Source organism: Bactrocera neohumeralis, unplaced genomic scaffold, assembly GCF_024586455.1.
Source record: "Bactrocera neohumeralis isolate Rockhampton unplaced genomic scaffold, APGP_CSIRO_Bneo_wtdbg2-racon-allhic-juicebox.fasta_v2 cluster11, whole genome shotgun sequence".
Lineage (NCBI taxonomy): Eukaryota > Metazoa > Arthropoda > Insecta > Diptera > Tephritidae > Bactrocera > Bactrocera neohumeralis.
In genome coordinates, this window is record NW_026089624.1 from 16,680,314 (window position 1) to 16,695,096 (window position 14,783).

General features: G+C 33.0%; 1 protein-coding gene and 1 long non-coding RNA gene across 5 annotated transcripts in view; one reads left to right on the forward strand and one right to left on the reverse strand.

Moving 5' to 3' along the window:
- Nucleotides 1-1,293: 1,293 nt before the first annotated feature.
- On the reverse strand, nt 1,294-1,688 carry LOC126766266 (uncharacterized). Its single transcript, XR_007668796.1, has 3 exons — nt 1,611-1,688; nt 1,494-1,525; nt 1,294-1,439 (listed from the first exon to the last, which is right to left on the reverse strand). It is a non-coding gene; the product is annotated as an uncharacterized LOC126766266 (long non-coding RNA).
- A 2,629-nt stretch (nt 1,689-4,317) lies between these two features.
- Nucleotides 4,318-14,783, forward strand: part of LOC126766089 (mediator of RNA polymerase II transcription subunit 26) — a 39,422-nt gene continuing 28,956 nt past the window's right edge. The window contains exons 1-5 of one of the 4 annotated variants that reach the window (XM_050483841.1): nt 4,319-4,460; nt 5,368-5,568; nt 5,630-6,743; nt 6,801-7,183; nt 7,241-7,625. In XM_050483841.1, the coding sequence (XP_050339798.1) occupies nt 5,503-5,568; nt 5,630-6,743; nt 6,801-7,183; nt 7,241-7,625 (1,948 nt within the window). In that variant the 5' untranslated portion in view covers nt 4,319-4,460; nt 5,368-5,502. The other 3 variants (XM_050483838.1, XM_050483839.1, XM_050483840.1) reach the window with 3 other exon arrangements.

Sequence of the window (14,783 nt, forward strand, 5' to 3'; positions counted from 1 at the left end):
TTTTTTGCCCGAGCGAATTTTGTTGAAAAGATCGTCTCCCTTTATTAGATCCAATAAATATCGAAAGTTTTCCAAGTGACAAGTGTGATCTTCTTGAATCGTTCCCATAAGATTTCATTTAAAAATACCCTGGATTTCGGTACATTATTTTGAACAAATTGTAGCCTGTATCTGCATTCTTCGCCTAAAGCCAATGCATTAGGTCCTCCATTATTTCATCTTCTTTACTTTTCCTCTCTTCTGCAAAACTAAAAATGTAGTCATTTAAAATAAAACCAATTTAATTTAAATACATACCATTGTCCTCACAAAAGAATTCAATAATCATTAAATCATTTAACACTGCTACTTCCAATAACTTCAAAAGATATTGTTTATTACTGATTCTCGGCATTTTAGCTTTTTTATTACCTACAATGTTTTTGACTATGTTATAGAAAATTTAATATTTGTTATTGACATATTTATTTTCATTCAAGTTTAAAAACATCTCTGAAAAATGAAATGTAATAGATTTTGTGACTGTCACTTACAGAATAGCAAAATCGTCTCAAGTCTCAAAAATTGTCTTTTACTCAAAATCTCAAATTTAGAGACTGGAGACAGTATCACAGTACAGAATCGCACGGTGTAAGTGACAGTCACAAAATCTATTACATTTCCTTATTCAGAGATGTTTTTACACTTGAATGAAAATAAATATGTCGATAACAAATATTTGATTTTCTATAACATAGTCAAAAAACAGCATTATCAATAAAAGTAAAAATATATGTTAACTTTGTTTCATAATATTTACGAAATTTATGTAAAATTGATTTATTTGTAACCTTTTCGTGTTTGAGTTGCTTACAAAATTGAAAATAACTATAATCGATTAATCTCTGTGATGATCTCTATTCAGTATATTCAAAATGGCAGACAAGAGTTCTTTTTGGTTACCAGGTCTCTAGTTTGAGTCAATATTTTGAGACTAACGCTTGAGACTGTAGTAACAAACTGCCAACCAAAATAATAACACTAACAGAAATTTGGGTACAAATTCTTTTGTTAGCGCATAGCTTACCTATGTGTTATGGATAACAAAAAGTATTTGTTACCCGTAACATACTGTGAAGAGATTTGCTTACAAATGTATGTATTCTGTTAGAACAAGGCAGCATGCAGTTTGTTGCCTATAACATATAAACATGTTAGTAGGAATAAGCAGTAACAAGAATATTTGTTACCCATTTGTTACTTCTAGCAAATTCAATTCTTTTAAATAAAATTCAGTGTTTTTTATTATTTCGCTTTATTTAATAATAAAATTAAAATAATCAAATATTTACTTGAGCTAATAGCGAGCTCCACGTAATGCTCGTCCTCCAAGTCACCGGTGATGCGGCTAATTGAATGGTGCGTCTTTGTTATACGAATCCAACTGCTCCAAATGATTTCTGTAATATTAAAAATTTTAATTACACACACGTCATTCAATTCACAATGCTTACCTTATTCTCCATCTTAAGCTTTTTCGTTTACTCTATATAAAAGAAATTAATAACATATGCTTCTATTTATATAAGAAATTATTTATAAAATATCAAATTATGAAATAACGAAATTACCTCTTTAAAATACAAAATAAACTGCGCTTTTCATTTTCATCTTCTTGAAAAATTGGGCATTCGTCTCTCCTATTCTAGCAAGTTAATGTTACAATATGTTTAGAATGTCGATAGTTTTTCTCTATCGTACTTACGTATTCTCCCATTCAATTGAAAATTCCAGAAAATGTAACAGTGTTAGTGAACAGCTGAAAATGTTTCAATGTGTTTGTGCAGTCTGTTACCTCCGTCTTGCAGGGTATCTTGCATATTGAACTAGAGGCGTTTCCAGTTTTTTCATTCACAACAGCTAGGTCTGTTTTCCAAAAAGAAGTAGTTGGCAATAGCGAGAAACCTCATTTTGACAGATGAAAATGTAAACAAACCAAAATTACAGATTTTTTGGATTAGTATTTAGTTAAAATTAAAACAAATATGAACACTTGTTTTCAGTTTTTTGTATTAAAGATCTCAAATAAATAAAATCAATATATTTGAATAGTATTTTAATATTCCGTTTATTAATTTGAAATTTCAAACTAAATTGTATATCAGCTGATTGTTCCGCATTGCCAACACAATTCATTTTTAAGCGAATATATGAAATAAGCCAAGTGCGTTTAAGTATTTCAATTTGGAAATTCCAATTGCAAAACGTCAAAACCTACCTGATCCAGTGAACTGTCAAAGCTTTGTGGTTGAGCGGTTCTCTCAATTCCAGTGACAGGCGAATTAAGCGTCTCTTTATCTCTGCTAGCAAGTTGTCTAAATTTCTCAAGTAAAAACAATTGGGTCGGCTTTAGTATACCGTCCCAGGATTTCGTGAAAAAAAATTGGTATGGTCGGATAGAGGAGATTCTACTGATCACGAATATATATGGTTATAGCCACAGGAAGATTATAGTTTTCGAGATATTCGCGTTTAAAATTTAAAATTTGCAATATTTTAATAAAATTTTTTCTATATTTAAAATTAATTTTGCACTTATATTTTTCAGTTTTATTTATTTATTTATTTTAAATCATATATTGCAAAAATAGCTTTTATTATACATTTAAATTATTGTTGAATTATGACTATTTAATAATAACAAATTAATTTCAAACTGTCAGATGATAAGTGTTACCTTATCGACATCATTTGTAAAAATAAATTTGTCAAATAATTAGTGTTAACGTACTAAAATATTTTACAAACTAAAACAAAAAAAAAATTAAAAGAAATATTATACCCTAAATAAAAGAAACATAATCGTTGATAAACAATAAAAAATTTAAACGGTCTGAAGGCCGCCAATGTAAAAATGAGTTCTAGGGGAGTAAAAAAATGTATACACCCGGTGTTGGACCGACAAGGGTTATTTTTTTTGAAGCGTGGCCGAAAGCCGCCCACGTAAAAAGGAGTTGTACGCGAAAAAAATTTGGTACACCCCGGTGTTGGACCGACCAGGGTTATTTTGTTTGAAGCGCGGCCGAAGACCGCCCACGCAAAAAGGAGTTCTACGCGAAAAAAAAATCTGATACACCCCGGTGTTTGTTCGACCAATGTCGATAAGGTAACACTTATCATTTGACAGTTTGAAATTAATTTGTTATTATTAAATTGTCATAATTCAACAAGAATTTAATAGCGGAATTCTGTAACCAGTCTCTAGTCTCTATTTGAGACATTTTGAGGTAAAATCTCAATTTGTGACTAGTTACTATTCACTAAACAGTCTCTAGCGTTAGTCTCAAAATATTGACTCAAACTTGAGACCTGGTAATTAGCAGGTCACAAAACCAAAAAGAACTCTTGTCTGCCATTTTGAATATACTGAATAGAGATCATCACAGATATTAATCGATTGTAGTTATTTTCTAATTTGTAAGCAACTCAAACACGAAAAGGTTAAAAATAAATCAATTTTACATAAATTTCGTAAATATTATGAAACAAAGTCAACATATATTTTTACTTTTATTGATAATTATGTTTTTTGACTGTGTTATAAAAAATTTAATATTTGTTATCGACATATTTATTTTCATTCAAGTTTAAAAACTTCTCTGAATAATGAAATGTAATAGATTTTTTGACTGTCACTTACAGAATAGCAAAATCGTCTCAAGTCTCAAAAATTGTCTCTAACTCAAAATCTCAAATTTAGAGATTTGAGACAGTATCACAGTACAGAATCGCACGGTAAATGTATAATAAAAGCTTTTTTTGCAATATATGATATAAAATAAATGTGTACAAACGAATTAGTGATGTGTTAGTGTATATAAAATTGAAAAATATAAGTGCAAAATTAATTTTAAATATAGAAAAAATGTTATTAAAATATTGCAAATTTTAAATTTTAAACGCGAATATCTCCTAAACTATAAGCTTCCTGCGGCTATAACCATATATATCCTTGATCAGGATAATCTCCTCTATCCGACCATATCCTTTTTATCCTTGAAATCCTGGGACGGTATACTAAATTCTTCCCTTTAATTTAATTAATTTGACGAATATTTTAAATAATTTATTTAATGAGGAAATCAATCAGACGACGAAATTGCGTTTGTTTTAAATTTCAGTTCTTGACACCTGCCATATGCACAGCAATATGTGAAATTTTGATGGCTTCTATAAAAATCATACCTAGATCGAGAAACGGCAACACTGAAAAGATCTTTTCAATACAACTCTGATGAATATGGCGAGGCCTTTCTCGGTATTCTCGATGTCGCTTTCTTTCCGCCATTACGCGATTAGTTGTTTTGCATGGAAGTAACATGCGTTCGACGTGTTGTAACAACTTTTCTAAATTTGCTGTAAAAAGTGAACGTTTTATCACACGCAAAACTTGAAGCAATTTCTAAACATCAAGTTAGAGCGTACGTTATAGAATTAATTAAATTGTATTGCGTTAATTAAGCAAAGCGAGGTGATGATGTTCAAAAGTTGTTTCCGTGTCAATGACAATATACAAGCAATGTTGATAGTAGGTCGGTTTTAACACCAAAAGATTGGGTTGCAACAAGCTGGTGAATTCTTTTTTAGTATAAAATGTGTAAAGATTCACGATATTTAGTTCAAAAGTTACCAAATACTATAAAACATTTCCCAAACGCCGTGTGTGAAGTTAAACTAAGGCATCTAATGTTTGAATTAATTAGATTTTTTGTACGTGTACTTCGTGTTATTGTAAATTTGACTTTCTACAATTGCCATAAAATCAGTGTTTCCTACAAATACTACGTTTCCAAATATAATTATATCAATTGGAGATAAATTTCTTTTACAATTTATGTATTTCAAATAGGGGTAAACTTATACCATATAAAAGCGGTTTCGCCCAGTTGTGTTGTCATATAAATTTCTAAATATCACACTTCTCTGATCGCATAGTATTTTGTTATTTGTTTTTTATAATAATAGTATAAACGTTTATAAATACAATAAAGTTGTCATACATATTTTTCATGAGCTTAAAAATAAATATTGGAAACCGTTTCCTAAATATGCATTTTTAAATGTATAGTTTTGTGCGTTGTTGAAGCTTTACCGAAATTTTGAAGTATAAAAAGAAGTAATAAGGATGCTTGTTCAAGGCTGTGAAGCTTATGATGTCGCGGATTTCTTTTTTCTGTGCAGCGCCCCAACTGCTTCAACAATAGCAACCACAGGAAAAAATCTATATATCTGATATAATGAGTCGACATTGGGCATTTTGCGGATTACTCAATTGTTAAAACTATAAGTGGAATTAAAGTTTGGTTCTGTTCAAATTTCTCTTTACAGCTTTTGGAATTATTTATAATCTGTTGAAACAAAAAAGTAGCGATTTCTAAGGGTCCATGTTCAGCAGTTATAGTTGTTTTGTTGTAGTTCCGGTTATTTTCATTACATAATTTATTTTTGTTTCGTTCATTATAAATGAACACCAAGCACATACATGATCTAACTCTTCGTTTATGTCAAGCGCTCGACCAAAATTATGATGTAAGTATTATGAAGTAGTCTGTTATGTACAGATGCATAAAAAGATTTTTTATTTGTATAGGTGGTTAACATGGATGCAGTCATGTCGGTTATATCAACCTTGGAGGGAACAACGATTACAAAAGAGCAATTGGAGACCACCAGATTGGCAAAATTTATTAACCATTTAAGGCGTCGTACCAAGGATGAGCATTTAGCACGCCGTGCCAAGTCTTTACTAAAGAAATGGCGCGAAATGGTGGGAATACTGCAACAGCAGCAGCAATTTATTGACGCCACATCAATTACCTCATCTGCAACTTTGCCGTCTGTATCTGGCCATAGCAATATTTCGTACCAACCACAAAGGCTGCGATCGCAATCTATTTCTCCAGCTGCATCCTCAATGCACATCGATGTGACACAACACCAATCGAATTCCAATAGTATCCCAGTCGTTGCTGTATCTTCTGCGATTACAGAACACATACCGCGGGTAACAAATGTAATATCGGCTTCTTATAATAACAATAAAAGGCTTGCAAATATCGAAAGCCAAAACGAAAGAACGCCGGATGCATCCATCCATGTTAAAAAACAGCCAACAAGTTTTGAGAATGTTCTCGTTGGTTTTGGCGTTACGGATAGAAGTAATGTGGATATATCAAGTAATAATTCGGCTTTTCGTAATAAATTAAAAAAACAACAAATTGTAATCTCGCCAGACACAGAAACATTTATAATTGACCATTCATCAAATTCAAATTCTGAAATGAGTTTGATGCTTCCTCTGACCAATCGTTCTGCAAATCTCGGTCCCATTATAATTGATATACAGGACTCAAATTCTGGTTCCAATTTAGTTACTCCCATATCTACCAATATTCCAATCACCACTAAAATACAAATACCTGGACAAGCTAAAGCAGAATCGGTTAGTTTAGATAATATACTCAATACAGCGTCTGCGACATCCCTTTCACCACTAAAACAAAAAAAGGAAAGAAAAGAAAAGAGACGTAAAGAAAAAGGTGAATACGATATTCAAAGAGAAATTGATGCCTTCGGAGATTCAAAAGCTGCCACTGTTTTATTAGAAGAAACATCAAATAAACAGCATCATGGTCAGTGTGGTGAAAGCGACGAGAAATATTCATCTTTTGCCAATGAAGAAAAGTCTCGTTTGGCATATCCAGGTAAAACTGACGTTCTTCACTTGATCAAAAACTAAATCTTTTTCATATTTTCGTTAGAAATTCTTTCGCTACTGGACAATAGTTCAATGAGCTCTATGTTCCCTCCAGAAAATTCTACGCATCCAATTGATGAACAAAATAAAGTTAATTGTTCTGCAAGTAAAAGTAGTCGTACATCCTTTAACTTGTCAACATCTGACTTAACATTTGCTGGTAAATTTAAGCCATGTAGCGCATTGCTTCCAACAACATCGAGTACCGATACTGTTTTACATAATACTCTTCGTCGGACTGTCTCACCAAAAATTACACATGTCAACAACTTTTCTTTGCACTCTGGACGCACGACGTCGAAATTTGCACCATTTCGAGATATTGGTTTTAATTCAAATGACAGCAACTCCTATAGTCAAGCTTCACAAACAGACCTCATCAATGTGGTTAGTAATGATAAAATGATGCCTGCTCATCAAACGCACGATAATTTGAATTTACAGAATAGAGCTGTTCCAGCCATAAATGTGCCAACACCACAACTGGTGACAACATCGAATGTCCCTCCATCGAAATCGCAGTTTTCGAATAATTTTGAAGTAGCCTCGAACGCTCCGGTTTCGCCAGAGAAGAAAGTACCAAGAAAGCGTGGTCGCAAAAAAGGCTCAAAAGGGGTTGATTCTGTTATTGCAAAAGAATCTAGTCTTTCATCCCAAATGCTGAAATCATCACTGGGTATGGGTAGTAAAAAAGTTAAAACTACGAAAGAGCTCTATACTGAAATGCAAAATCGAAAGTTGGGCATAACGACTTCTTCGCCTTCACCGTCTTCAACTGGGTGGCAAATATCACAGCAGCAAACATCACGTCCAACATCATCTTGTTCAGGCATGTATAAATATATAATTAGATTGTTTATTGAAACATATATCTGAATACAGACCCGTCATCAAATCATTAGCCGACATTTCATAACACAATCGTGCAAAGCTGTCTTAACGCGAGCGCTTTTTTTGGAATTTTGCATTTCGTTATTATTTGCAGGTACCCATTTCCCGAGGAGGTCTGAGTCACAATTATACAGCCCTAAATACGTATATTCATATTAGAAACAAACACGTGATCAGTACGTAGATACGAAAAAAAAACTTCAAAATTCATATAACATAATATAATTACATATATACCACAAGTATGGCCGATATATGCGGTACGAATTCACCAAGAAGTTCGAAAATCTGTATATTAAGTATATGGGGGCAAAGGGCTGTATTGATCCGATATTTGACATACCATTATGAGAGAAGGGTTATCCCTGAATTTTAATTATATATCTCAGATATTGACCGATATTTTCGATCAAAAGGCAACTATAGGTACTGGCGTCCAAATATTCGGTACCTAGGGGCTTGAGAGTTTTGATTGGACTTGAACAATTTTTGTTCATAAGGTCACATACACTAAAGGTATTATTCGCGCAAAGTTTCATCCCGTTATATTAATTGTTTCTTGACTTATGTACTGGAAACTGAACGAATGAAATTGTGGTATATAGGAAGTAAGCGTGGTTGTTTGATTTTGTCCATTTTCATAACGTGACATAAGAATGTAAGAAGAGTTCCACGTACTAAATTTTGTCGGAATAGGTTGGTCGGGTTCCGAGATATGGAATTTCACCAAAAAATGTTCGGTGCCACGCCCATTGTCCAATTTTCACACCGGCTCCCATAAAGCTCTCTCATACCATCGCGGAGGTAAAATTTAATGTCTCTGGCGTATTTAGTTATTAATTTAATGTACTTTTAGTAGTTTTTAACTGTAGCGTTATATGGGAAGTGAGCGGGGTTATTCTCTGATTTTACATATCTATTTGCACACTGTCGGTAGAAGTTTTTATGAGATTTGTACTCAGATTTTGGTTGTTGTAGCTTAAGGCGTTTAGAAGGTATGTACGTTAAACTTGTTAGAGGGCGGGGACTCGCCCATATTTAAAAAAAAATTGTGCACGGATACTCCTTGCTACTGGGATCCTCTGTACGAAATTAAAGCTTTATGCCTTAATTTAGTGCTTAGTTATGGCATTTTAACACAGATTAACACTTACCGATCCAAACGGTTTTAGATCGTCGAAAAAACAGACCTCAATTTACAGCTTACACCCATGAAAGGACCAACAAAATTTTCTCACCACCCTGATCATCTATATATATACACATAGCCCATAAAGTCTGCGTTCACCGGACACATTTTTTTAAGAGAAGTAAAAACTCAATATTAATAAATAATTCTGTTTAAATTTTTTACATGTATTTCTTCTTTATATTCTTCAGTTCAAAATACAAAAACAAAAATGTATATTCCTATTTTCATTTTTGAGATAACGGGATTTTAGTGTAACAACAAGTAAATATAGGCACCATAAAGTCTGCGTTCAGTTTTAAAATTAGTTACAAAAGCATTAAGAATTATAAAAAAAATTAAGTTCAATATTTTGTTGGATAGCCACGTTGTTTTAAAACCTCTCGCAATCGATTTGGCATTGATCTTACCAACTTATCTGTTTCCTCAGCTGTAATCCGGGACCATTCTGCCTGCATAACACTTCGTAAAGCCTCTTTACTTGTTATCGTATGCTGACGAATTCTTTTTTCTAACAGATCCCATAGATGCTCAATAGGATTGAGGTCAGGTGATTGAGGGGGCGTTTTAAGCTGTCTAGGAGCATTGTATAAGAGCCAAAGTCTGACAATTTCAGCAGTATGTTTTGGATCATTATCTTGTTGGAACCAAAACGTCGAAGATAATCCAAGATTCTCTGCACTTTGTTTCAAATTATTTTTTAGAATGGTCAAATAACCCCATTTATCCATTGTAGATTCAATAAATTCAAGCTGACCCACACCACCAGCCGCCATGCAACCCCACACCATAATACCACCACCACCGTGTTTCACTGTACCAACAAGATTTTGTTTTTCAAGGGCAGTTCCTGATTTACGCCACACAATTTGTCGACCTTTTATGCCAAAAATACAAAATTTACTTTCATCCGAAAATATCACTTGATTCCAGAATTCCGGAGACTTATTTATATGATTATGAGCAAATTCAATGCGCTTTCGCCTGTTAACAAGTGAAAAATATGGTTTTTTTCGAGCGACTCTGCCATGATATCCAGCTTTGCGCAAAACTTTTCTAGCAGTTTCGGCACAAATTGTTTTCTTAAAGTTTATATTTACGTTTTCAATAATATTTGTGGACGTAATTCGAGGGTTAACTTTCACCATATTTATTATTTTGCGTTCTTCCCGGACTGATAATATTTTTGGACGGCCAGATCGCGGCTTTGACGTTAAAATTCCGGTTTTTTTGAAATTGTTTACTACACGCTGGACCGAGGAATACGTTCTTCCAATAGTTTGTCCAATTTTTCTGAAACTTTCACCATCTTTCCACAACTTAATGATAATTTTTCTTTCCGACAGACTAATTTCTTTTCCTTTGCTTTCCTTTTTTTTTAATATTATTAAAACGCGTCACGAGCTCTTTAAACGATTAATTATATTAAAACACAATAGAACCTACGCAAAAAGAAGAAACAAATTCGTGAAAATTAACGGTATTTCCAATTTAAGCAAACTGAACGCAGACTTTGTGGGGCCTATGTTTACTTGTTGTTACACTAAAATCCCGTTATCACAAAAATGAAAATAGGAATACATATTTTTGTTTTTGCATTTGGAACCTAAGAATATAAGGAAGAAATACATGTAAACAATTTAAACTGAATTATTTATTAATATGTATTGAGTTTCTACTTCTCTTAAAAAAATGTGTCCGGTGAACGCAGACTTTATGGGCTATGTGTATATAATGGGTTGTCAAAAAAGTTTTGCGGTATTTTTTTATCGATTTTTTTTTTTATTGAAATTGAAATGAATTTTTGATGACTCATGCCCAGCTCTTGACCAATGCTACGGCTGCTACTGTGCCGGTCTCTTTCGACCAATTCAGCGATTTTATCGCAATTTTCGACGACAGGCCTTCCGGAGCGTGGCGCATCTTCGACCACCTCTACACCAGAACGAAAACGTTTAAACCATCGTTGTGCGGTGGAAATGTAAACTGTATCGGGTCCATAAACTGCACAAATTTTATTGGCGGCTTGAGATGCATTTTTGACTTTATCGTAGTAGTACTGTAAAATATGCCGTATTTTCTCTTTATTTTGCTCCATGCGACGGTATAACTCAAGAACGACTTAAAAGAAACGACAATACCGCAAGACTTTTTTGACAACCAATTATGATACGTGCAACCGTTAGATGAACAAAACTATAATACTCCGTAGCAACTGGTTGCAGGAGTATAAAAATGAAACGCTAACTCGTTATGTACCGAACGACAGTAGGGAAAGACGTGAAAATTTGCATAGTTATTATTGGATTAATGGAGACCTTTTTTTTGCTTTTCCAAAATCACTGTCGATGTTGCCATTACATTCGATGAAATAAATTTCAATTCAAATTGAAAATCAATTTATCTTTGTAAAATAAATTTAAAAGCTAGTAATATCTAACCTGGATAAGCGAGAGTTCAAGGGAGCACAATCTCATTCTCGTTTATTGAGGTTTCTCACTAACCCAAGTTTCTCGCTAATGCATATAGCGTTTCTCTCTTATAGAGGTACGCAGCAATAACAAGTCACAGCAAGAACGAATGTACATAGATAATATGTAATATGATGAAATTATATACGTAATATGCACAACATATATTATGTACATATATATTTTTAATAGTGTGTATATTTTACGTTCATGAGATTGCGACATATAAGTACTTTATAAGGGTAGATATCAAAATGCTTAAGAAAACAAAACAAAAACAATGGTAGGAATTTCCACGAAAGGTAAGAATGAGTCATAAAGTAGCAGATGTTAAATTTGTAATTTGTTTTGTCATTTGTTACTGTAAGTGTGTATCCTTTATGTAAGTATGTAGTTTTATTGGAGTTACATAAATAAATAAAGCTCGACTGTCGCTTATAGAGGTATAAATAAGTAGCAGTCTCACAGATGTCCATAAGGGAAAAACGACTCTCTTACAGAGGTTTCTGTTTCTCGATAATAGAAGTTTTGGGAGCTTAAAATGACGGGTTCTGGCTATTACTCTCACTTGTAGAGTTTTCTCACTAATCCAGTTCTCACTTACCCAGATTTGACTGTAAAAAAACTGTATCAAAGAGACAATGCAACTCATAACAAAATATAACGATTTTATGAGAAATGTACAGACATTTTGAATTTATTACAAAAAATAGCTGAAAAAATTGTATCAAAACTAAGAAATAACAGTCGTTCTTTAAATTTCGCTTCACACTGATTTTGTCAGCTACTTATAGCATACATTTGATATAAGCTATTCGAAATTCCCGTCTTCATCTAACAACATAATCAATTGAATAATTTGGCAAATAAGAGTCTCGCGTCACGTCACACTGGTAAACAAAAATCCACTTTTTTACCTACTGAATAAACCCTTGCATAGCGTACAATAGAACAATTCACTGTAAGCTTACACAATACACCATCAAAAAAATTTAAATAATGGGACTTAGAAGCATATACTATACATAAGTACAATTTTACCTACAGGCAACATCGGGCATGAAGTAGGGTAATCTTTTTTCAGACTTTTTTTTGATTGTTTGCATTTTCTGTTCCCTTATACTCTTAGAATTAATGTAGAAACCCACTTTACCATTGGAAGGTTTTGAAAAAGGCCCAAAAATAATAATTAGGTGTACCTCAAACTTTAAACGCGTTTTTCTCAAACAGACACTTTTTTAAACTGGCGGACATGATTCCAGTTCAACTACTCAACCGATTTGCTTAATTTTTTTTTTCACAAAACGCCTGGCTATCGTCCCTATATTTTTTATAATTTATTGATAATGTTCTGACAAAATTTATGTAAAAACATGGGGTAAAATTAAACAAAAAAAACGTTAATTACATTTTTATTTTTCAAAATTTTTTTATGATTCTAGTAGGGACGATAACCATTCACGTACTTTTTAAGAATAAATTAGGTTTTTGTGTATCAGATGATCCAAACATTATAAATCGTGTCCGCCAGTGAAAAAACGCATCTCGTTCACCCAGCAATTTCATTGTTTATACACTCCACGATATACCTCATGATATTTGTGAAAAAAGTTTATTGTAGAATAAAAATTTCTATGAAAAAAATGTCAAAAAGAAAACAGGCCAGATTACCCTACTGACCCCTTAAAAAACAGCGATAGATATATTATTATATTAGTTTACTAACCAAAGAGTACCTGTCGCTGTTTTTCGGCGATATTTTGTTTTTGGAGTATCCCTCAACAATGTCCAGCAGTAATCGGCAAGCCAGCTGGCATCCCAATTGCCTTGGTACTGTTTCTCCATAACAGAAATGTCTTGGTGGAACCGTTTCCATGTTCGTCATTTACGGCACCTAAATTTTCGGAAAAAAATCCAGATGGGAGTCCAGAAAGTGAATTTTAAGGTACAGGTTGCAGTTCAGTCACAAGATCTTTGTAATTTTCAGCTTTCACATTTCCAAAAAAAGGTTTAACAACGTTTTTAAGGGGGTAGTAAGGTATTTTTTTTTTGCTTTTTAATTTTTTTTTATTTTATATAAATGTACAATATCTTAAGATTATTCTCTGAAAATTTGAGAGCAATTAAAGCTAAATTGACGGTGATATACACTTGAAAGTCTCCGCCCTCCGATTTGATTGTGAGCGGCTGTTAAACTTTAAAGGTGTTTTTCTCATACTTCACTTTTTCGAAGCCGGTGAACTCTGTAGCTTAAAATCTACTGAACAGATCCTTTTGAAATTTCTTTACATAAATTGTGAGGTAACGCTGTCGAGTTTTTTTTAATTTCAACTTAATTTTAAACAACAAAATTTCTGAATATTTTGGTGAAAAATCAGTATTTTGAGTTCCGAGCGTTGTAAAAAATTGAAAAATCATTAAAAAAAAAAACTCGACAGCATTACCTGAGTAAGCTTATTAACTAATCAAATCAATTTGGTTTTTTAATTTCAAATGATCCAGTCATGAGTTATGCGGTTCACCGCGAATCAATTTTTTTTTTGGAAGGTCTGCGAAGACTTTCTGTCACCGGCTCATTTTTTAATATTTTTCTATGAAACTTTCACAGAATATTCTTTAAATATCATATAATTATGCTGTAATTATACAAATAAATAAATATTGATTGTATCTTTAAAAAAAAATTATTGAAAATATGTTTTTTTTCGCTCGAATTAACCTTACTACCCCCTTAAAGGCACTCCAGGCTCGTATTTCAGTTTCATTGAGCATTTCCTCAAATGTTTTGTCTTTCATTAGTTCTCTTATTTGCGGACCCACAAATATGCCTTCCTTAATTTTTGCTACACTGACTTGGAAATTTTAGTTTCAGATACAAGAACCCTCTTCCATTTCTGTCCATTGCCTTAACACAATTCTTCATTAAACCCAATTTAATATGCAAAGGTGGTAGTAATACCTTTTTGCGATCAACTAGAGGTTCACTGGTAACGTTTTTTTTTTAACCCGGAGTGAGTGCATGACTTACTGGCCGCTGCTTCTGTACATAACGACAGTCTTTCGCACGGTTGTCCCATTCGCAAAGGAAGCAACAATATTTCGTATATTCTAGTTGCATTCCGAGAAGAAGTATTATTACTTTTAGGTCTCCACATATTCCCCAACCATACTCATGGATGTGCTCTAAAAGAACTCTCATATTCTCATATGATTCTTTCAAATGAACCGCATGAGCCAAGGGCATAGATGGATATTTGTTACCGTTATGAACCAATACCGCCGTTAAACTAAGTTTGGAATCAATGAATAGACGCCAATCGCGTGGCTCATATTTCTGTCCTAGTCCGTTAAACAAAAGGTTAACTTCTGAACAGCATACTATATCTCCTATTTTAAGAAAGCAATTTGTGAAGTCTTTCTGCCTTTTTCTGTAAAA